At 40.6% G+C, this 22,223-nt stretch overlaps 2 protein-coding genes and 2 pseudogenes across 2 annotated transcripts in view; 3 read left to right on the forward strand and 1 right to left on the reverse strand.

Moving 5' to 3' along the window:
• The window catches only part of palld (palladin, cytoskeletal associated protein), an 82,535-nt gene extending 71,310 nt beyond the window's left edge, over positions 1–11,225 (forward strand). Inside the window, exons 16-21 of the mRNA XM_088348962.1 lie at positions 2,174–2,262; positions 4,055–4,187; positions 6,785–6,992; positions 7,336–7,501; positions 9,124–9,257; positions 10,575–11,225. Coding sequence (XP_088205088.1) covers positions 2,174–2,262; positions 4,055–4,187; positions 6,785–6,992; positions 7,336–7,501; positions 9,124–9,257; positions 10,575–10,738 — 894 coding nt within the window. The 3' untranslated portion in view covers positions 10,739–11,225. The remainder of the gene's footprint in view (positions 1–2,173; positions 2,263–4,054; positions 4,188–6,784; positions 6,993–7,335; positions 7,502–9,123; positions 9,258–10,574) is intronic.
• Positions 248–391, forward strand: LOC148354897 (U2 spliceosomal RNA; annotated as a pseudogene).
• On the forward strand, positions 420–704 carry LOC148354898 (U2 spliceosomal RNA; annotated as a pseudogene).
• Positions 11,226–14,603: 3,378 nt separating the features above from the next.
• rpl5b (ribosomal protein L5b) lies at positions 14,604–20,751 on the reverse strand. The gene is given in 9 exon segments (XM_088349751.1): positions 14,604–14,766; positions 15,630–15,718; positions 15,792–15,969; positions 18,050–18,252; positions 19,756–19,890; positions 19,964–20,079; positions 20,145–20,214; positions 20,637–20,654; positions 20,656–20,751. Coding segments are annotated over 9 exon segments (990 nt in total). The 5' UTR covers positions 20,737–20,751; the 3' UTR covers positions 14,604–14,666.
• Between the last annotated feature and the right edge of the window lie 1,472 nt (positions 20,752–22,223).

Here is a 22,223-nt window from a genome sequence, read left to right on the forward strand (position 1 = left end):
TCTGATAGGTTAAACAGTCCCTTTGCTTTAATTGTGCATCAATAATGTTGTGAAAGAGGAAAACAAAAAAACGAAAGTATTTCAACAAAATACTATACAAGCTCTTTTACACACATATATAACTGAGAGGTTATCAGAATACTCTATGCAAATTAGAGTTTCTGGCACCATAAGTAAAATGGTGTGACGATAAGATAACCTCGAATGCCTTTTTGTATGTCATCTGCCACTCCAGTGGTCTATTGGTAAATTGTCAGGGCCTGTGGGTCTTGGACTATACCGACATCCTTGGCCTTTGATTTTTGCATTCCGGAGATGGAATAAGAGCTTGCTCTGTCCACTCCATGCATCGGCCTGGTATTGCAGTACCTCCGGGAACGGTGCATTTGCAATGATCGCAGCAAGGCTATAGGGCTAGGACCTTAGCTTGGCCTTTTGGCTGAGAGTAAGTGTCCCGGCTCCTAGGCTTTGTAGCGTATTAAGAACTGACCGATAACGGATAATGGATAATGAATAACGAAGATAGATCAATAACCCTTAAAAACCCCAAACCCCCCACTCACTTCCATCTCTAATGAAGCCTGTTCTAGAATTATGTACTATGATCTTTGATTTTTGCAATCCGGAGATGGAATAAGGGGTTGCTCTGTCCACTCCACGCATCGGCCCGGTATTGCAGTACCTCCGGGAACGGTGCATTCGCAATGATCGCAGCAAGGCTTTAGGGCTAGGACCTTAGCTTGGCCTTTTGGCTGAGAGTAAGAGTCCCGGCTCCTAGGCTTTGTAGCGTATTATGAACTGACCGATAACGGATAATGGATAATGAATAACGAAGATAGAACAATAACCCTTAAAAACCCCAAACCCCCCTCACTTCCATGATCCAGGTTTGTTCCGGTTTGCATGCAACGGTTTGGGAACTTGTTCACTCATCGATTTATATTGAGCATTGAACTTTAATTAGGTCCTCAACACTTAAACACCGTATTCTTAATTTTTGTGCACCTTTATAGTCGGTGCGCCTTACTTATGAAAAATATTTGACGACCGTATTTTAGGGTTGCGCCTCATAGTGCAGAAAATATGGTCGAATCTCGTCCCTTGAACATCTAACTTTTTACTTGTTTTCATGTGAATATGGTTAGCCTGTGCACCATGCAGATGTGAGTTTTACGATTTGAATCCAGGCTGCGGCATTCTCCCTCATCTCCACCCAAAAAAGGCATTTTCTTAAATACATTGACTGGAGAATAAAAAGTTATTTATCCTGCTCTTTTCTAAAAATATCTCACTTTTAGCATGCACTTCCCAAAAATGTTGCTTTCTCAAAAAGACACTCTCCCTATCATAAAGTCAAAACGTATAACTAAGTATTTCATGCTCTTTTTGTGCCCATATTAAGAGGCCCATGCATTGGACCAGGCCATGAAGTGAATCTTTTTTTTCTAAATCAAAAATAATACTAAAAGAAAAACTAAACCAAATAACATTTTTATTTAAATAAAAATATGTAAAAACTACTCCTTGTCAGTAAGCAAAATCCTACAAAAAAAAAAGACGACCCAACAACATGGAGTGGGAGACCAAAGAATAAGAAATAAAAGTATTTTGGTAGTATAATAAGTTTAAATAACTGGCAAGCCTTTTGGGGTGTAGCTTTGTTTTCAAAGACTTTTACCCAGAAAAAAACTCTCACCACTATTACATTGTATATGCTTTTGATTCAGTTATTTTATTTAAAAATATATCCTCAAGAGTGTACCGGTATTTTATTTAGTTGAAATGTTTTTTAGTATGTAAGCTATTTAAGATTCAGTATTGTCTTTATTGTCACTAACATAACAAATGCTAATGAAATTCGCTTTGTAACCCAGATGTACAATGTATGTACGATAAAAGAAGTTTAAACATATGATACAATAAAAATAAAAGTCTCCTAGCACTATCTTGAGAATACATTTGCCCATGTATTTCTTTTTTCCCCCTTTCTCTTTGAATCCTTTATTACATGTTTATCCTGGAGTGCCACGTCTAATCTCATTGTAAATAACGTCCACAACGTTGTTATCGATGACGACATAGACAATTCTAAGTCTAAGGTGCTTAAAGGTAAAATGGGGTGGAACCTTGTTTGCTTGCGTCCTCTAGTGACTGTTACCGGTATTGCACACAGGGCCGAGTGAGCTGCACAGGGAGGATGATGGTGCAGGCAGTAAACCAGCGAGGTCGTAGTCAGCGTTCAGCGCCAGGACACATGCGCAGGTGAGCAGTGTTGCGTGCCTTATTAAAAAAACAGTAATAGGTTACAGTCAAGGGCGTAACCAGCCTGTTTTTGGAGGTGCTCAAGAACCCCCAAATTCAACCCAAGCTCCCTCAAAAATTATAGTATTTTTGAAATTCACTTTTCCTGTATAACGGACAGGATGGACTTAATTATGATGAAAAACGCTACATTTAAAATAAAAGAGAAAAAAATATGAACAACGCAACCTCTGAAATACTCCAGTGCCTTGAAATAGTTCAGTCCAATTGATTTCTAGCACTGTTCTCTCCCGCTCCCCGTTCTTCTTTCGCCTGGCTAGTGTCACTTGCGGCATAGTGGAGGAGCCTGTGTGCCCTGGTGTGTTACGGTGACACTTCTCAAAAGTGTTGAATTATCCTAAACCTATTTAAATGACGCGGAGGGGGTAAACCAGCATATGCTGTCCGGCCTCTCTGCTGATAAAGTGTTGCATTGCACAGAAACTCACCCCTTGTTGTGCTGTGAGCTCAATGTTCGGTGTCAGGTTGGGAAGAGCGAAGGGGAATGAATGTTTGGTAAATGTGAGTGTGTTCTTGACTTTAGCCACCTCCCAAGAGGGGGGCATGGCTTGGGTAGATAGACAGACAGACAGAAAGACAAACTTTACCGGTAAATTATTTTTTCTCTAACCAGCCATACTCTCTTGCTGGTCACCCCCAAAGCTCTTAACCTAAAATCGCCCCTGGTTACAGTTATAAATTATCTTATTTAAAAAGTAATTTCATTACTTCCCAGATTACTCTAAAAGTAACCATCTAGTTACAAATTACTGTATATACTCGCATTGAAGCCGGCCCCCAAAACTGCTTGAAATAGCAAAGTAATAAAAAAAATAGAAGCAAACAGCAGTGAAGCCTTCATCTTTCTTGGCTGCTTTGTGTAATCTTGAGAGCTTGCAAGCAAACACTTAGGGGAGACACTCCATCTCCATTTTGTCTCTGCGCTTAAACCATTCAAAGATTTCCTTCTCTATTTTAAGGTACTGTCAAAGACATTTTCTTTCTCAGGCAAAAATAAATATTCAAATTAATAGACTAAAATTAAGCACACTTTTACCGTAGAATCTGTGCCCACCTTTGCCCCATTGATTATGTTGTTCCCGTATAAGCCATTTGCTACTGGTGAGATTCAAGAAAATACATTATGCACATTTTAATCGACTCCCTGATTTCAGTATTTTATTTTATAGTCATAAATACTGCTTGGATGCGAGTATAAACAGTAGGGAGAATATACTGTATCCACAACAAAACATTCAGCGTCCATACTCGGTGCTTGAGAAGGCGCTACCGTAACTGTGTTTAGTTGTCCTACGCCTAGTCTTTTAAATCCTTGATGGTGGCTTTCAAATTAGTGAGCTCAAAGGTCCATTAGGCAAAAAATGGGTGTTGGAACTCATGAACTTTGTTTGATGAGAAACGGAGTACCGCACTATGATGTAATATAGTCCTCACGCTACAGGTGAGGCAGTAAAACACATGCACCAACATATAGTACACACGCGTGTCAGGGCTTGCAGCAGCCCGCGTCACATTTCTTTTGTGGACCTGTAGAGCGCTTTTATTTTGCTTTGTTACTGTGGTTGACTGGATGATACAGTATTGCCATTTAAATGTGACCTAAGTTGACTCAGTAACAACAGTATCAATGAGGTAAAAAAATCTGTTAAATCTTGGAAACATCAGTTGTTAACCCTACGTGGATGGGGAAACAAAAGAAAAATGAAAAATCTGTTGTTTTCGGGGACTGCAGGCCAAGGTCGCGGTCCCGAGACAGCGGCGACGAAAACGACAACATCCAGGAGCGCCACTTCCGGCCACACTTCCTGCAGGCGCCCGGCGACCTCATCGTGCAGGAGGGACGGCTCTGTCGCATGGATTGCAAGGTAAACAAAAAGTTTTTCATATTCACATCGATTAACATTTTTCCGAATCACAGAGAGCCTTAAAGGGAACGCAAACTCATGTAGTAACAGAACTTTACAATCACATTTTAAATGGACAGGGAGCCAGTGCAACTCAGCTAAAATTGGGGTATTATGATCAATCTTTCTTGTTCCAGTTAAAGGCCTTGCTGCAGGCTATTGCACCTGCTAAAAACTTTTGATGGTAGACAATAAGAGACCAGAGCGCAACGCGTTACAACAGTCAAGACAAGATGTACAAAACCCATTATCCATTCCATCTATTATCTGCACCGCTTATCCTCAGTAGGGTCGCGGGGGTGCTGGAGCCCATCCCAACTATCTTCGGGCAGTGGGCAGGGGACGCCCTCAACTGGTTGCCAGCCAGTCGCAGGGCACACAGAGACAGACGACTCGCTCGCTCATTCACACCTAGGGATAATTTGGACCAGCCAATTAACCTGACATGCATGTTTTTGGAAAGTGGGAGGAAACCGGAGTGCCCGGGAGGAAACCCATGCAAGCACAGGGAGACCATGCAAACTCCACACAGGTAGTTCAATCTCATGACCTCAGAACTGTGCTGCACACCACTAACCACCAGCCGCCGTGCTGCCCTATGTACAAAACCATGTATTATAATCTCAGCATCAGATTGTGACAGCACAGGGTGAATTTTTGCAATATTCCACACAAACATGTTTGCTAGTGCGTATTCATTTAAAACAGTTTTTCCATGAAACATTCTCTCGACCCTACTGAGGATAAGCGGTGTAGCTAATGAGATAAAATGAGATTCTCTTCTTAATCCCTTTCTAAGTTGAACACTACCACATCCTGCTGAAATATTTGTCAATGGGAAGTGGAAGGGTAGAGGCATTGAACCACATACAGCTATTGTGTTTAAGGTTTGGTGGGACGGTTGACAGTATACGGTACAGACGCTCCCCCACTTACAACCACTGGACTTAGGCTAAATGGTAAATAGGATCATTTTTTTCGGGATGTGGGAAAATATCAAGAGATGGCTGTAAGTTAGATTTTGTATTGTGTAGTGTACTGCAGAGGACCCAGCATCCACTGGGAGGAAAAAAAATCTGCTTCCTCTACCTTATTCGTGTGTAGACATACCATGTATACTGCACTGAATCGCTAACACGCTAAGAACTTTGACGTTTTTGTTGTTTAATATCTTGTGCATCCATTCAATATGGTGTGTATAAAGAAGGTAGAGCCGTTTCTTTCGAAATGAAAGTGGATAGCTTTTTTTTCGTCCACTTTTTAGATTGAGTAGCGGTAGTTGTCAACATTTAGATAATGTATTTTTCTTTTTATATACTCATTATCTGCTCATGAAATAGTACAGGGAAATACAGTACATTCAATCACTTTTTTTAGTGTGATGAAGCCGTTTAAGATTAAGATTTCCCTGCAAATAATATTATAACTATATATATATATATATATATATATATATATATATATATGAATAAGAACCTGCCCTGCGATTGGCTGGCAACCAGTTCAGGGTGTCCCCTGCCCATGGCCGATGATTGCTGGGATGGGCTCCAGCACCCCCGCGACCCTACTGAGAATAAGCGGTGTAGCTAATGAGATGAGATGAATAAGAACCCATGAAACCATAAATAATTCACAGTATCTTCAAGACAAACCAATGACAATGTAATAAAGAACAGTTTAGTAAGAAACAAAATGTGTAAAAATGTGTTTAATACAAATTGAAATAAATACAAGACAAAAAGCTATAAGTTAAAAATGTTCCAATATCACCAAGATGAAAATATCAACTCACAAACGGAAACTTGTTTGGCTCTTAACTGGTTGTCACATCAACAGGACTATTTTTTCTTTGTTCCTATAGTTTTGTTTTTCTTCTTTTCTGCTGGCGTGTCATCTGGCAATCTCCCTGTTCCAAATTCTTTTGCAGAATGTCATCAGTTAATAAAGCAAAAGGCCTTCCTGTTGTGATTCCAGCCCACAGCGTCTGAATGTCAACGCTATTTATAGCCTACTTTTATTTATTTCCACGCTGCGCTAAGGCTGACTCAACTTTCCAGAGAAAATTCCAAAAGACAGAAAGTTAGCCAAAAACACTAACACTAGAGGTAAGATCGGGCCTAAAAAATCCAGCCTGACCCGGCCGGGTTCACGGGTATTGAAGCTTGGCCTAGTCAACAGGATTTGAGGAACCGAGCCCGAAGCAAATTCAAATTTCATATTGTTCTTGTGAGGATTCAAGAGCAGGAGGGGTAATTTTGGCCCCGCGCCGCGCGCCCACTTCTTTGGGTCCGACAGAGTCATAGACGCCTCTGGGGAGAGGATGATGGAATCCATTGCACGGACACTCCACACAGAAAAAGACACAAAGAACAATGACAGATAGATAATTTTAAAACAAAGAAGTGAGAGAGAGAGAAACCTAGTCCAAAGCTTAATGATTGAAATTTTAGGCCTGACCCAAATTTCCAGCCGGGTTTGGGCTTAAGATCTAACCCCTAACTCAGACAGACTTGAAAGAAAATTAGCTTGAATACAAGCACTTTTGTTCTGGTTTGCAGGTGAGCGGGCTTCCCACCCCTGACTTGGTGTGGCAGCTGAACGGTCAGACCATCCGCCCTGACTCAGCCCACAAAATGCTTGTGCGCGAGAATGGCGTCCATTCTCTTGTGATCGAGCCTGTGAATGCTCGTGACGCCGGAATCTATACCTGCATCGCCAGCAACCGTGCCGGACAAAACTCCTTCAACCTCGAGCTCATCGTAGCAGGTGAGTGCGAAAACCAAATACGGTAATTCACAGTTTAGCTGCTTCACGGTTTGCGTATATTGTGTTCTGCATCCTGATAGGCTAAACAGTCTCCCTGGTTATTATTATTTGACTGTGCAGTAGTTATTTGTAAAAGAAATACTACCACCCAAGATTAGAATTGCATATGCCAATGGCAGATATATTTGTGGCTCCACAAAATACTTGAGTCACACCAGATTTTTAAAAATACTACTTCACTGGAGAAATTGAACAATCGGCTTTAAAAGTCCTTAAGAAGTGCTTGAATTTGGCCATAAAAACATGAACTTTGTGATTAACATTGTCTTTTTCCCTTTTGCAGCCAAAGAGCTTCACAAAGCTCCGTCGTTCACGGAGAAGCTGCAGAACACGAGTGTGGCGGAGGGGCACCCGGTGCGCCTCGAGTGCCGCGTCACTGGTGTACCTTACCCGCAAATTTTCTGGAAACGCGAGAATGAGTCTCTCACGCACAACACCGACAGAATCAGGTGAAATGAGCGCAACACAAAAAAGAATAAAAAATACAGGGTCTATCTAAACTATTGACCCTCCCCTCCCAAGAACTTTGCGTCCACATTTCAGGCTTCAACCTCAAAGCTAAAAAAAAACCTGAAAATATTTACCAAGAATCAACAACATGTGATACACAATCGTAGAGTGTAACCAAATTATTTCAACATTGTATTTGAGAAGTAGGTGAAGCAAAAATATTGGTCCCATGTTCTCTCAACTCAGTCAACTGACTCCAGCAGTTAACTTCTGAATGATCCAATGTCGACCTAGATGACTAACAATAACAAACAGAATGCATTAATTTTCAGGTTAAATGCACCACCTCTGTGATGGGCTCAGAGGTCTGCGAAAGCAGCCACTGGAGAACAGACAGCATTATGAGTACCAAATAACACACCAGGCTGGTCTGGTATAAAGTTATGAAAAAGTTCAAAGCAGGATTGGATACAAAAAGATTTCCCAACATTGAAACATCTCCTGGAGTACTGTGCGAGCAATACTATAAAAACGGAGAGAGCATAAAACCACAGCAAACCGACCAATACCTGGCCGTTATTATAAACTTTCATCCAAAACAAGGAGAAAACCAATTAAAGAAGCAACCAAGAGGACCATAATCACAATAGATGACCTATAGGCATACACACAGCTGAGGTGGGACAATCTGTGCATACAACAAATATTAGTCGTGCATAAATCTGACCTTTATGGAGGAGTGGACTGAAGAAAACCCTTTCTGAAAGAATACCGTAAAAGGCCAGTAAAGAAGCCACGTGGGAGACACAATTAACATGTGGAACAAGGTGTGCTGGTCAGATAAGACCAAATTTGAAATTTTAGGGCTGAATGCAAAGCGTTGCGTTTGGCGTTAGAGTAACACTGCACATCACCTTAAAAACGCCACCGACACTGTCAAATATGGTGGCGGCAGCATCATGCTCTTTTCTTAATCAGGGAATATAAGATCGTTAGAATAGAGCCAAATACAGGGCGATTCTGGCAGAAAATCTGATGGACTCTGGCAGCGACCTGAGAATGGGGTGCAGGTTCACCTTCCAACAGGACAACGGCCCTAAACATAAAGCAAAATCTACAATGGAATGGTTTAAAACACATAATAAATGTTTTAGAATGGCCAAGCTTAAGTCAAGACTTCAATCCTAAAGAGTATTTGTGGAAATATCGAGAAAAATGCTGTGCACAAACGATCACCGTCAAACTTAAGGGATCTTGAGCTGTTTCATAAGGAAGAATGGGAATATATTTCGTTTTCAAGATGTGCAAAACTTAGAGGTACACCCAAAAAGACTTGTGGCTGTAATATCAGCAAATGGAGGTTTTACTAAGAATTTCCTCAAAGGCGGCTTATAATACTTTTGCAACGTCAACTTTTCAATTTTCTTTATATGTTAGCTCACTATTCAATATCAGATAAATTTGGCTAACATATTGTTGATTTTTAGAGAATATTTAGGGGCTTTTATCTATAAGTTTGAAGTCTGAAATATGGCACTATGTCAAAAGGTTCTTGGGAGGGGGCTGGTTTGGCTTTTGTGCTTTTCTTACACTGCTGTTTTGGGTTTCTTGGGTGGCGCAGCATGCACCAGGACAACTGCGGATACTTGTGCATGATCATTCAGCCAGCCAGCAAGGAGGACGCCGGTTGGTACACCGTGTCGGCCAAAAACGAGGCCGGCATCATTTCCAGCACTGCCCGCCTCGACGTGCACGGTGAGAAGCCACAAAACGTCAAAAAACAAATACAGGGTGTCCAAAATATGTGTACAGTTCCTACTTTCAGTAGCATTTTATAATAAATTTCCTTTCTTTAAAGTCAAGTCTGGCTGACATCACTTGGTTCAATCAGTCTATAAAGACAGAATACATAATTGAGTTGTCAGCTGCTAAAATGTGTGTACGTTGTTTTTGGACAGCCTGTAGCTTGATTTTTTTCTCCAAATAATTATCCTAAAATTAGATTTTGAAAATCAATAAAAATGAAATTTTTTTTACTTATTTTAACAAAATGTAAATGGTCTGCATTTATATCACTGAGGACCTCCCAAAGCGCTTTACAATGTGCTTCACACTAACCCATTCGCACGCACACACACACCGATAGCAACGTCAGCCATGCAAGGCAACTACCTGCTTATCGGGGGCATTAGGGATTCAGTGTCTTGCCCAAGGACACCTCAATGGGCAGCATTAGCTCAAAAGGTAAAGCGCTTGTCTTCGGACCAAGAGGTGGCACGTTCGATTCCCGTGTTATATGTCGAAGTGTCCTTGAGACTTACAGCCGAAATGAGCAAGACGAGTTTTTTAAATTCCTGTACAAAAATTGTCTTACACAATTGGAAATAATCAGAAAACAATACAGGGAAACAAGTTGACAGGTATGGAGTTCTAATAAACAAAAAATATGTATGAAGTGAAAGGTTCTGCTTAAAATGCATCCTTTCACAAAAAGCCGATTTCTCAGAAGTTTTTGGGAAAACGAGTACAGACGCTGCCCTACTTACGAATGATCGTTTGAATTTTTTAGTAAGTTGCTTCAGTGCTATATTTTGTTTACGGTTTATATAAGTATGTTCAGGGCTTGTATAAGTAACCTGTATTGTTTTGTACTAAAGAAATAAACATTTTATAAAATAATATGTTCCATAAAGATATGGTTGAGTTTAACTTACCTTTGGAAGATGCGCTTTGAGAGGTCCTTGTCCGTGGTAAAAATTGGCCTGAAAAAAGCGTTCCGACCATTTTCTCAACCGCATCAATCTTTCTTATTCCACTTTGTTTCAAAAGAAGCAGCTCACCTCTACTTTACATTTTACACCTACCCTATTGAATGGATGCACGAGATATTGAACAATAAAAATGGCAAAGTTCTTTGGGCGCTCGAGATACAGTATAGTTATTAGGACTGTAAATCATGTCTTAATAAACAAAAAGATGTCTTTTTGTTTTGATGTGCCGCGCTGACTGCTTCTTCATGTTTTCTCATCCGTCCCCAACTGTGGCGGTGGTCACTGTTGTGGCCGTGAGCAGGCCAGTGGCAGCATCCGGCAAGTGCGCGTAAGGCCAAGCCGTTGCGCCCGTCCAGCAGCCGCTATGCCGCCCTGACGGAACGTGGCCTGGACGTAAAAGCCGCTTTCTTCCCCGACTGCAGTCCCCTGCCACCCGGCTCCCTTGTGGAGAGTGACGATCTGTAAGTCTGCAGCTTTTTTTAGTTTCCTTTTTTCAAAGAGTCCGGCAAGTGCAAGATGGAGACGCGGTGCGAGCGAGTAAGGCAGGGCCTTAAAGGATGAAGGCGAGAAAGTTCGGTGTCGGTTTTGGTTCTGGAAAGACTGTTTCTGATTCGGGTCGACATGAACGCTTTTTGGTGTCACAAATTGTCCAGTTTATTTTTGTATTTAAAAAGAAAAGACTATTTCTGTAATCGATATTTTAAATTATATTGTCCGTCTATATTACAAAGACACTTGTTTGTTTTTTGTTTCCTGCATGTGATTGTGGACACAAAGTGCCAAAAACATTTACCACCTTCCTGTCATAAATGCATTATTAGTATCAGCTATTAATCCATCAACAAGCATGTGTGTGTGTTTTCCAAGCTCAGCAATCGCCTTGTATATGGATTGAACGCCGCCGATATTACTTTCAGTTCATGAACGTTACAAATAAAGGTTCCTATGAGAAGATGGCTTGACTTTTTTCTCTTTTAAGCACCTAGAGCATCCATCCATTATCTGCACCGCTTATCCTCAGTAGGGTCTTCAGCGTGCTGGAGCCCATCCCAGTTATCTTTGGGCAGTGGGCAAGGGACACCCTGAACTGGTTGCCAGCCAGTAGCAGAGCACAGAGAGGTCACTCGCTCATTCACACCTTGGGACAATTTGGACCAGCCAATTAACCTGAAATGCATGTCTTTATAATGTGGGAGGAAACAGGAGTGCCCTGAGGAAACCCACGCAAGCACGGGGAGAACATCCAAACTCCACACAGGAGGATTGATCTCATGTACTCAGAACAGTGCCGCTCACGCTCTAACCACTGCGCCGCCGTGCTGGCCCACCTCGAACATTTGATACCGAAACTTCCACGGTCAAATGTGACCCACCGCATCGTTTTATGTGGCCCGCGAGATCATCATGAGAAGAACTTTTGGTGATATGGAGAGGGATGGGTGCCACCAGGCTGTACTTGCCCAAGACACACCACTGGAGATAATGCCCCATGACCCTAGTGGTAAAGGTATCTAACCAACCAACCAGCACATTTAAATCCACAGTACTTTCTTTTAACAGGCTCTGCAGGCAGAACAGCAAGCTAACCCAGGGGTCAGCAACACGACATTTTGAAAGAGCCATATTTGACCAGAAAGAATTATAACCAATTTATTTGGAGCCACACAAAATAAAAAGCATTATAATAGCCTTTAAATAAACGCAACACATGCCTGTATGAATCTTGTAAGGGAAATGATTTAAATGTTCTTTTTATACTTATGTATTTTATATACTCTTATACTTTTGTACTCTTGTATCTTTATACATTTACATTTATAATATTATACTCAATAAATGTGTGGTATTAGCACCTCCAAGGTCAAATTAATAAGTTCCCAAGCACCAAAAAATGTGTCTCTGATTAAAAAGCCCAAACTTGAAAGGCCACTAACAGTTTCTCAGTCTACTCCTCATTCCTTTTTGGGCCTGCTAGCTAGCTGTTTATCAAGATGGCCTTGCCTCCCACATTCCAATTCTGCTCGGGAGCTTGCTTTCTTCTTACAGACGCATTGTGTTATAAAGTTTCACTATCTTTATTGCTCATTAATATACTTGCACGCCATCTAGCGACAAACGTAATACACTGCATTTAAACATGTGATTCCTGTCTAAACCAATCAGATTTGTTTCCTGTTAGACAAATCAGATTTGTTGTTTCATTCTTGTGTTCTCCAATAAATGCCAGAGGCAGAGCGTGATTTCTTCCTGATACGATCCTGGAAACACGCACCTCCCATGGAAAGAGCTATTAAATACCTAAATTTCCAACTCCGAGTGTGTTTTTTTCTTCATCCTAATACTATCTCAAGTTATAACCATATCAAATCTTTATTAAAACACTATCAAAACGACTAAGTTGGATGCAGCAAATCCTGTGGAGAATGACGTAACTACCATAATGAATTACAGAATGTTTGATTGTTTATATGAAATAAAACAATGCAACTAAGAAAACAAAATGTTTATGTCATTTTCATTTTGAAGATTGGAAAAAACAAAACAAAAAAGTTGCTTGATTTACTTTTGAGACACTTCATGTAGACCCTCGGTAAGCTAAGCAGTCAGGAACGCTATCCAAGCACACAAAGCATATCCATTGGTTGAACTGTAAGGATGGGCGGGGCTATGCACACAGTGCACTTCTGTCTCCATTGAAGGTAAATACGTCAATATACTCTTTTCTAATATTTTGTGACATTTTTACAAGAAAACTAAGCACCTTGTTTTTAAACTATCATAACACTGTAGGTCAAAATGAGCCTCAACGATCTGAAGTAATTGTGGGGAGACAAGTTTAAAGTGTTATATTTCATGATATAGGATCATCCTATATCGCAGTGAAATAAAATGCGCTGAAAATTTTGATTTTGTCTGGCTAGCAGTTTTGCATTTGTCATAAAATGTATGGTATGGCTATCGAAAAAAATAATGAAATATTGAGCTATGATAGCTCCTTGGTCTATGAATACATCGGTGCTGTCATGCAAATTAGGGATTCTTTTAGGATTGATTTTCATAATTAGACATTTATTTTGGTGCAGCAAATTTTAAATAAATTTGAGAACAGTGACATTTGTATCAGAAGCTTTATTTGTGGAGTGCCCGAATCTGGCCACTCTCCAATGCCCTGGCTCCAGCTAACACCCAAAGTAGAGTTTGAGACCCCTACTGTATAGCTAACTGTCCATTTAAAGGTAGGTGTCGAGGACTCAACGAGTCCTTCTGGTGGCTAAAACGGCCTCCGCCTCGAAATAAAACTTGATCACCTAAAATCTGTTTCAAAAGGTTTGACAAGTAACCTATGCATTTCAAAAGGCCAGGTTAGGATATCTAACCTTATGTACTCGTTTACAAGTATTGTTCACATTTATCCTTTAACATACTTAATTTTTAATCAGTACAAGTAAAAATGGTTTGGACGAAAAACAAATTTAGGCTGCCAGAGGTTTAAGTTGAGGGGCACATTTTACATTAGATTGCGAGCAGATAGTAAAGCAGACGGTATGAGGATCAGCACCTCCAAGTCAGAAACCATGTTACTCGGACAGAAAAGGGTGGCATGCTCCCTCCGGGTTGGGGATACGGTCTTTCTCCAAGTGGAAGAGATCAAGTACCTTGGGGTCTTGTTCACGAGTGAGGGTGGGATGGAACGAGAGATCGCCAGACGGGTCTATGCAGCGTCTGCCGACATTCAGACCCTGTTCCGGTCCGTCATGGTGAAGGGGGAGCTGAGCCGAAAGGCAAATCTCTCCACTTACCGGTCAATCTACTTTTCTACCCTCACCTATGGTCATGGATCGTGGGTTATGACCGAAAGGACACGATCCAGGATACAAGTGGCTGAAAGGAGTTTCCTCTGCAGGGTGACTGGGCTCTCCCTTAGAGATAATGTGAAAAGCACAGTCATCCAGGGGGACTATGTAGAGCTACTGCTCCTCCGCAATGAGAGGAGCCAGTTGAGGTGGCTGGGGCATCTGGTAAGAATGCCTCCCTTGGGAGGTGTTCTGGGCATGTCCCAACAACAGGAGGCCCCGGGGGCAAACAAGACACGCAGGAAAGTGTCTCTAAGCTGGCCTGGAAATGCTTTGGGATCCTGTCGGATAAGCTAAAAAGTAGCTGGGGATGGGGAGGTCTGTTTCCCTGTTAAGGCTGCTGTCCCCAGCGACCCGACACCGGATAAGCGGGCGACAATAGATGGATAGATTACGAGAAATCTCATTTTAACGAGAGTACCTTTGGTTGGGTGGATGAAACGTTTGTAAAGGTGCGACAAAAACAGGAAACGTGGTTTGCGAATTTTCCATATTTATTTGATGAAAATTGTGGCAGAGGACAAAAAACTGGGGGGCCTTCACTCTGCCTCTTCCTTCTGCTGAGCCCGGAGGAAGCTGGCTTTTTTCTGGGCGACACGATCTTTCCTTTGGGCCAGAGATAGCTTGGCACGGTTCCACCTATAGGAAAAGATCCAATTAACATAACATAGGTGGCAAAGTAATTTACCTTAGTTCTAGATGTCATGAGAGTGCCCCGGAGAGGCCAAAGGTTTCTAAAAAAAAATCAAAAAGACTATACTCCTTTTGATGCCTCGAGTCTATGTACAGAAAGATAAAGACGAGATTTACTTTACGTACTAAGGCGCACCCCCCATTTGACAAAAATGTTGTCAAATGTTCCACACATAAGGCACACAACTGGACAAGAAAGCACATGGATTAATGACCTAAGAGCTACTGTATTTGTATACAACTGTTCCACATTTCATTTACGGTGTACATTAGTGCAAAGATTTATCGGTTGATAAATGTTAATAACGAAGATTGTAAATCATTGCATGGAACTGGATCCAAATCCAAGTTGTGGCAGTCAGTGCCGAAAACTAACCGCCTGACCACCTCTGGTAAAGATGTCCCGCCACTAGGAATTTATCACACATTTTATACTCACGGTGCCAGAAACAAATGTTAGTAAACAGAGACAACAGAAATGTTGTCCATAAAGATATCTAGAGGGCTACACGTTATATTGGGTATTTTTGTTTTCTATATCTTCCATTTCATTTTTTTAACATGATACTGCTGGAAATGTGAATTTCCCTGCGGGGATGAATAATCTATCAATGAAGCCAGAGAGCCAGCTTCGATACTATCTCTCAACACATCCAATGATTCCATTCCTACCTCACAGGCCAGCATTTAATTCGCACAACTCTAGTTAAAATAATGGACAAAACAAAGAAAGAACGCTAGGAAAAACCTCTTTGGTGTATCTTATGATGAATTGGACTGTTAATATACAATATACATTGTGTACTCACCTCTTCTTCTTGACCTCCTTGGGTGGCTTCTTTTCATGGACCGGGTTCTCACGAATGGAGGCGTGAGCTTTTTTGTACATCTCCTCAATCTAAAAAAACATACCCCAAATCAGACAAAACCCAGAGTGGTCCTAAGGGGCTTTGAATTAGCTGATCACTCGCCGATTCTGCGGTCACGCCGTTCTTGATGAAGCGCGAGAACTGCTTTTTGTAGGTCTCCTCATCGTCTTCCATCAGCATGCTCATGTACTCTGACACGTTGATGCCCAGAATGTGCTTGCGGTGGATCTCAGCATTGAACTCTTTGCTCTCTGTGTCATAGCCTGGGAAGCGTTTGGTACTGTGAAGATGTGGTATGAAAAAAAAAGAGCATTAACATTTATTAATAGCTATAGCCTGCTTAACATTGACCACAAATTGTTCCTCAAATACTTTTTGAAATGATGTGTAAATAGGTGGCTTCAGAGACCAACATCTGACACTTTTATATAATAAAGAAACTGGCGTACACATGCAAGGACAGGGCTACTACAACTTAAGGCAAGCTAAATCCAAGACATTCAGGCTTTTTAATGCCCTTTAAAAATCAAATTTAAGACCGAGTTGACAAAAAAAGACCATTGAAATATCACAAATATATATATATATATTTATCGCACCCAATACATCAGACTCATACCACGGCACAGCTTTTAACCATGGCAAAACAGTCAGACAGCCACATGTCATTATATTTCCACTTCCCCATGGTCCAAAGTAGGGCTGCACGATTAACTGAAATCTAATCGACATTGCGATTGTCCAATCGCCTAACACCTTCATAAGCCATGTGTATGAAAAGATAACTTTAGTATTTTTATAAAAATCAGGGCTATCTGTTTGGCTGCAGAATTCAAAATATAAAATAAAAATATTTTATTCATCACTTAGCATAACATTCCGGTTATGTCTGATTGCCAATTCTTTTAACCAACCAACTAACATTTAAGAGGGACATAACTGGAAAAAAGAGAAGCCACAAAGTTATCACATTATGTTAATTCACAAAACCTGAAAATTCATCATATACTGATAATGCAAATATTTTTCCTTCACCCAAACCACCAAATAGAAAGTCATGATGTGTTCGAATGAAGGATGGCACCTGTCACAAAATAGGCACTGCCGAAGGGATCATAATAACATCAGCACCGGACCAATGTGAACATGTTCTTTAACAATGATAGAAAAACGTTTTCCTCTTCATGTTTATTAATGCTAACATTCCTTTGTCAACCAAGCCGTTTTTTGTATTTTTTTTTAAATTACCCTTGGCATATTCAAACACAAAGTCAAAAATAATTCTTCAAGCCATTATCTTAATCATTCAGACACAAGAGTATGGTGAAAATTAGGGCTGTACAATTAAGTAAAATCTAATCTATTTTGCGATTGTGTATTCGCAAAACACTAGTGTGAGCCTTGTGCAAGCAAACATCAACTGTAACAAAGCTCCCCAGAAGAGAGCACTGTTTTCTTAAGGTTAAAGCCCGTCAATACGATTGACCCCCATTCCTGTCTTCATTTTGAGGACCATTTTGTACTTTTTTATGACAGCTTATATAATGTAAATTAAAAACAATTGAATTTTTCTACTGTCGGTACCAATCTAGGAAGTCATAACATTTCAAATTACATAAACTATCATTCAAAAGGGATTTTCTTGGGTTTTTAACAACACAGTTGCGGGCCATTTTGATCAGAGAACAGCAAGTTTAAGTACTCACAAACAAAACCCTAAAACAGAAAATGCAATTTTCATTTAAAATCGAAAATCACATTGAAATTGCAATGCTGGTCTGAAAAAATGCAATTAGGCTCCCCCCCAAAATTGTGCAGCCCTAGTGCAAGATACAGGAAACAAACCTGATAAGACAAACAGATGTGAAGTTAAAAGGTAACAAGCGTGTGCCACTAATAAGTAGACTCATCACATTAACAAATCCAATTGTACCTTAAATCTAAATTGCCACTAAGAGTAGAACACTGCCTGCTGATAACGAGAGCCAAACTTATGCGTGTTTTTTCCCCCCATTATAGGCCATGTTAGGCCATCGCAGGCTAAGGACCACGGGGAAAAAGCTTGCAATTGGTCAAGAGTGGTGGCAAACGAAAGGTCAGCCAGACAGCTCGTTGGCGGCTGTCGGAACGTTAAGGGCTAACCAATATATTTTTGAGCATATATAAATGTGAAGTTAATCAGAAAAGCATTTTGACTTCTCGGTATATACATGATGGCGAATGCCAAGGTACTTATGCTACCTATAAGTCCGCAAGAAGGATTATTTTGCTCTAAAAATGCACCAGATTGATTTGTTGGAATTTAAAACATACAAATGTGAGTGCATTTTTATCATTTAAGTGATTAAGAATGAGCTGACCTGTGGGGGATGCTGAGGCCTCCATCCACAGCGCCCTTCAGAGCCCCAAACACCTTGTTTCCAGTGGTGGTGCGAGCCAGACCAGCATCTAAGTAACAAGTAAAGACGCCTGGCTTTCCGTCAATGCTCTCCACGTTGAATTCCTTGCCATCAACATCCAGTTGGCCCTCGTACACCTTGTCCAAGCCAAACTTGTTCAGAAGCTGGAGGAGAAACATGAGCATTAGTCATGTTGGAGAACTCAGGTTTTAGGATTTTATTCTGGTTGACCTAAAGTGATCAACCTTTAACTAGTAAGAAAACTTTTGTATTAACTGCAGCTATCAGTTTCCAAACTGAGTGGCAGCCATGTTCCTGATTGAGCATTGTGACTGATATTTCAGGGTGTATAGAAAATGATGTTCATGCCCCAAAAACCTTTTTTGACTTGAGAGCCATAGTAGCAAACTCCAAAAATTTAAGAACAAAATGAAAACTGCTAAACCTTTTCTCCAGACAAAAGCTAATTCTTCAGTACCAGTTCAGTGTGATATGCTTGATTTTAGTCATTCATTTGTTTGTTTCAACTTTAAATCATGTTTACGGGAAAAATCAGAATACTAGCATATTCAGTTCACCACTTCAAAGATTTATTAGGGGTATGATAATGTTGAGTGACTGCTCAAATTCAAGCATTCATGTTGGGTCATTTAAACATAATGTAGATGATTCATCGACACATGTCAAGCTGATGCACCACAACGTTGTTTTTTATTACACAGATTTGTTTTGGAAAGAAAAGTTTTCAAGCGTGGATTTGCTTATACTTCGTAGATTTTCATTGTTTTAAGAAAAAAATGTGTAAATCGCAATCTCCTCATGTATTTATACTTTTCTCATCTGACTTTTTGCTCAAGTTGATTATCTAAGAGGCATCACTGCCAACATGAGGCCAGAGTAAGTCAGTACATCATCTGAATATTTCACAGATGTGAGCCTAATTTAATCATTACAGCTATCAAGGACTAAAAGCAGTTAATGGCACACAAAGTGGATTGTAGCTAGTATCTGAATAGTGCAATACGGACTTTGCAGCCAGTCATTTACAGTGAGTTGACTTCAATCAAGCTTCCCGAAATATAAGAAATTCAAAAGAGACGTCTTTCAAGCATACATATTGTCCTGCATTTCCAGACACTATCACAAGGGGGGCAAAGTGCTTGACACAGCTGACACCAGCATCAGTTTGTCCAGGTTGGCATGAGTTTATACACAGACCTGATCCTGTGCTCTGGTGTCGTTTTTCTTGTACTCGCTCGTGTTTCCTTATTCCTCCACCACAACAGATACCCGCATTAGGAAATGCCAGTTTTCTTCGTAGTTGTGCTGTTAACTCGAATTTTATTAGTATCCTCTTATTAATAATGTTGCTGTAATCATGTTAAGGGACTACTTGAATGTGATTTGAGTCATCAAAAAGATGTGTTTTAAAGCTATATTAGGATAACAAATAATTTTGGTGGCGTTTCATTATTTATTGTGTGGATTAATTGCTCAATGTACGCGAAATTCGAGGTACAGGCTCGACCCAAGAAAAATTGAATCTCACATGTGGAATGGCCTCACATGTGGAAGGGCCTTAAGTACAATCACAAACTTCCTAACAACAAAATTAAAAAGATTTAGTCTCCTTAACAAGGCTTGACGAGCAAGTCAGTAGTACATACCCTGCGTGCCATCAGCAGACCAGTGCAATAGGCAGCAGCGTAGTTTGTCAGGCCCACTGAAATACCGTACTTGGGCAACTCATGAGAGTAAGCTGCGCACACAACCATATCCCCTTCAATCTTGGCGTAGGCAATCTAGAAGAAAGGATGGTTTATTAGCACAATTGCTGATTAAGCAAAGACAAATATATGGAGCAATACAACTCACCTGGCAGATGATGTCTCGGTTGGTGAAGCGGACAATCATGCGGTACTTTGGTGTGTTGTACTTGTTCTTATCTTGTACAACAAGTCGTTTACGGGCATAGTAATCCGTTTTTCCCTCTGAAAAATCAGACGTGATTTTACAATGATGTGTGCAAAATAGTGAAGCATGAATGTTAACATACCTCTCCTCCTACGGAACTTCACCTGATACCTCTTGAAGTAGGCCTTATTCTTGACCACTTTCACGAAACCCTGTGCAGAAGATCAACCAGGAGTTGAAATATTGCAGACAACTATGTGAAAGTCATTCAACTTGACCGCCTGACTCCAATTGCTGATTAACGCGTAGCCCCATTTAACGAAATTAATTAGCAAAATGCTAACCAAACGAGTAGTCTAAATGACACGCAAGAGTTTATAGTCAAGGACGGTATAAAATGTAACTAATGAACCAGTACCATTATTGGCAGCGAATTTATTAATATGCACCAGGAAGTGGTGTTTTACCGCACGGACATTAAGGCCACGTTGAAGCGCCACCGGCTAGCGAGCACTCGACACTCAATCTACGTTCATCTTTCTAAAAACTAAGTGTTTGGACACAACAATTAACCACAGAAGAAGGATATACGTCTTATGTACGCATGTCGATGCATATTGGCAAGATTACAAACCATTTTGCAGTCTTTGTGGCCTCCTTACGAAGGAGCCCGGAGCCAAAGACTGGAATTGACTCCGCTGCACGGGAGAAAAAGGAAGTTGTCTAGTGCGCATGTGAGCTACATAGCGCGTCACAGGGAGAAATAGTTGAATCATATTGATACACCGCCATCTTCTGACACGGGGTGGTAAAGCAATGGAGACTTTGGGAAACTTTTTGGTCGTTAAAGCAAGTTTGCTGGGTTTTTATGAAGGTAAACTCCTTAACAGTCACTTTATAACGGATTCTCATTTATGAAGGGAAGTGTGATTTAAAATGAGAGGAAAAAGCTGAGTTAGTTGTGGAACGATTTAGATGATGGCTTTAATAATTTCCCTAATGTCACAGGGTTGTCTGGGCACCAATGATCATATAACTCTAGACAGCTTTGTCCACGACTGACGGTTGGCCTGATTTGGGGCGTGGCAAATTTGGCACCAGTCCATTCCTTGATGATGTCGGCCCAGTTCTCTTTCGGTCTTACTCTCATCCTGCCCCCTTGGACTGTGTCCTGAAGAATTACAAACGTTCCTCGTAAGATCTTGTGTTCCCCCTAATGGTGTTCCACACCGCTTCGTTTATCACATGGGCTAAGTTCCTGATTCCTAGAAGTTTCCTGTAGCATTGCATCTCCATGGCCTGGATTTTCGTTTCCATGTCTCATAAGCTCAGAGTTGTGCTTCTCAATTATTTTCTGTGGTGCCCCCCTTCCTAAGACGATGTGAATGAATCAGCACCTTTTGCAATACAGTATGCGGTACAAAATGACACCTCTATGAGGTGACTAATAACACTTAATGTCATGAAGTGTACTTTCCCAGATTTTTGTCTTTTTGGAGTGGGGTAGGAAATTAGGCTTTATTGAAGGGGTGTCAAACTCACACGAGCTTGGGGGCCACATAATAGAAAACATTTTCTCGTGGGACACACTAATAAATCAATGGCATGAAAAGTGTGCTTTAGCAGGAGCGCTGGGCATCATTTCTGAGGATGACGATTTAATTACGATTCAGTTATGTGAGATTTGATTACAGAATATTTTGGTTTTTTTCCATCTCCTCAATAGTTTTTTCCTTCACTATGATTTAATGTCTTGCAGAGCATTTGTAAAATAAAAAGCAAAACAATTGAAAAGTCTGCTTTTCTTAAATAATATTGCATGAAACCTTCGCAGTTAGTGTCAGGATCTGGTTCACGACTAGAGGGCGCCAACCTGGTGTCGAGCAAGACACCTCTGTGCCCAATCTCCGACCCTTTATAACCTGTTTTGAGAAGTCGCTGTTGTCTCTATTGTAGTGTATGCCAACCTTTTTGGCGTTAATGCAGTTATAAAAAATCTCGACCTACACCATCCATTGACAATGTTTATCAATGAATTTCACGTTTGTTTGTTTTTTTTAAACTTAATTGTTTCCCATTGATAAATGCTTTTTTTTAATAACAAATTTGTGGTCACTGTGTTTTAGGATGTAATACAAGCTATTCGTTTTTGTTAATTTTTGCTGTAATTTTGGATTTGACTTTTTTAAGCTGTTAAGCACAAAGGATCCACAAATATACA

Source organism: Urocampus carinirostris, chromosome 12, assembly GCF_059441175.1.
Source record: "Urocampus carinirostris isolate Australia breed hairy pipefish chromosome 12, RoL_Ucar_1.0, whole genome shotgun sequence".
NCBI classification, from domain to species: Eukaryota; Metazoa; Chordata; class Actinopteri; order Syngnathiformes; family Syngnathidae; genus Urocampus; species Urocampus carinirostris.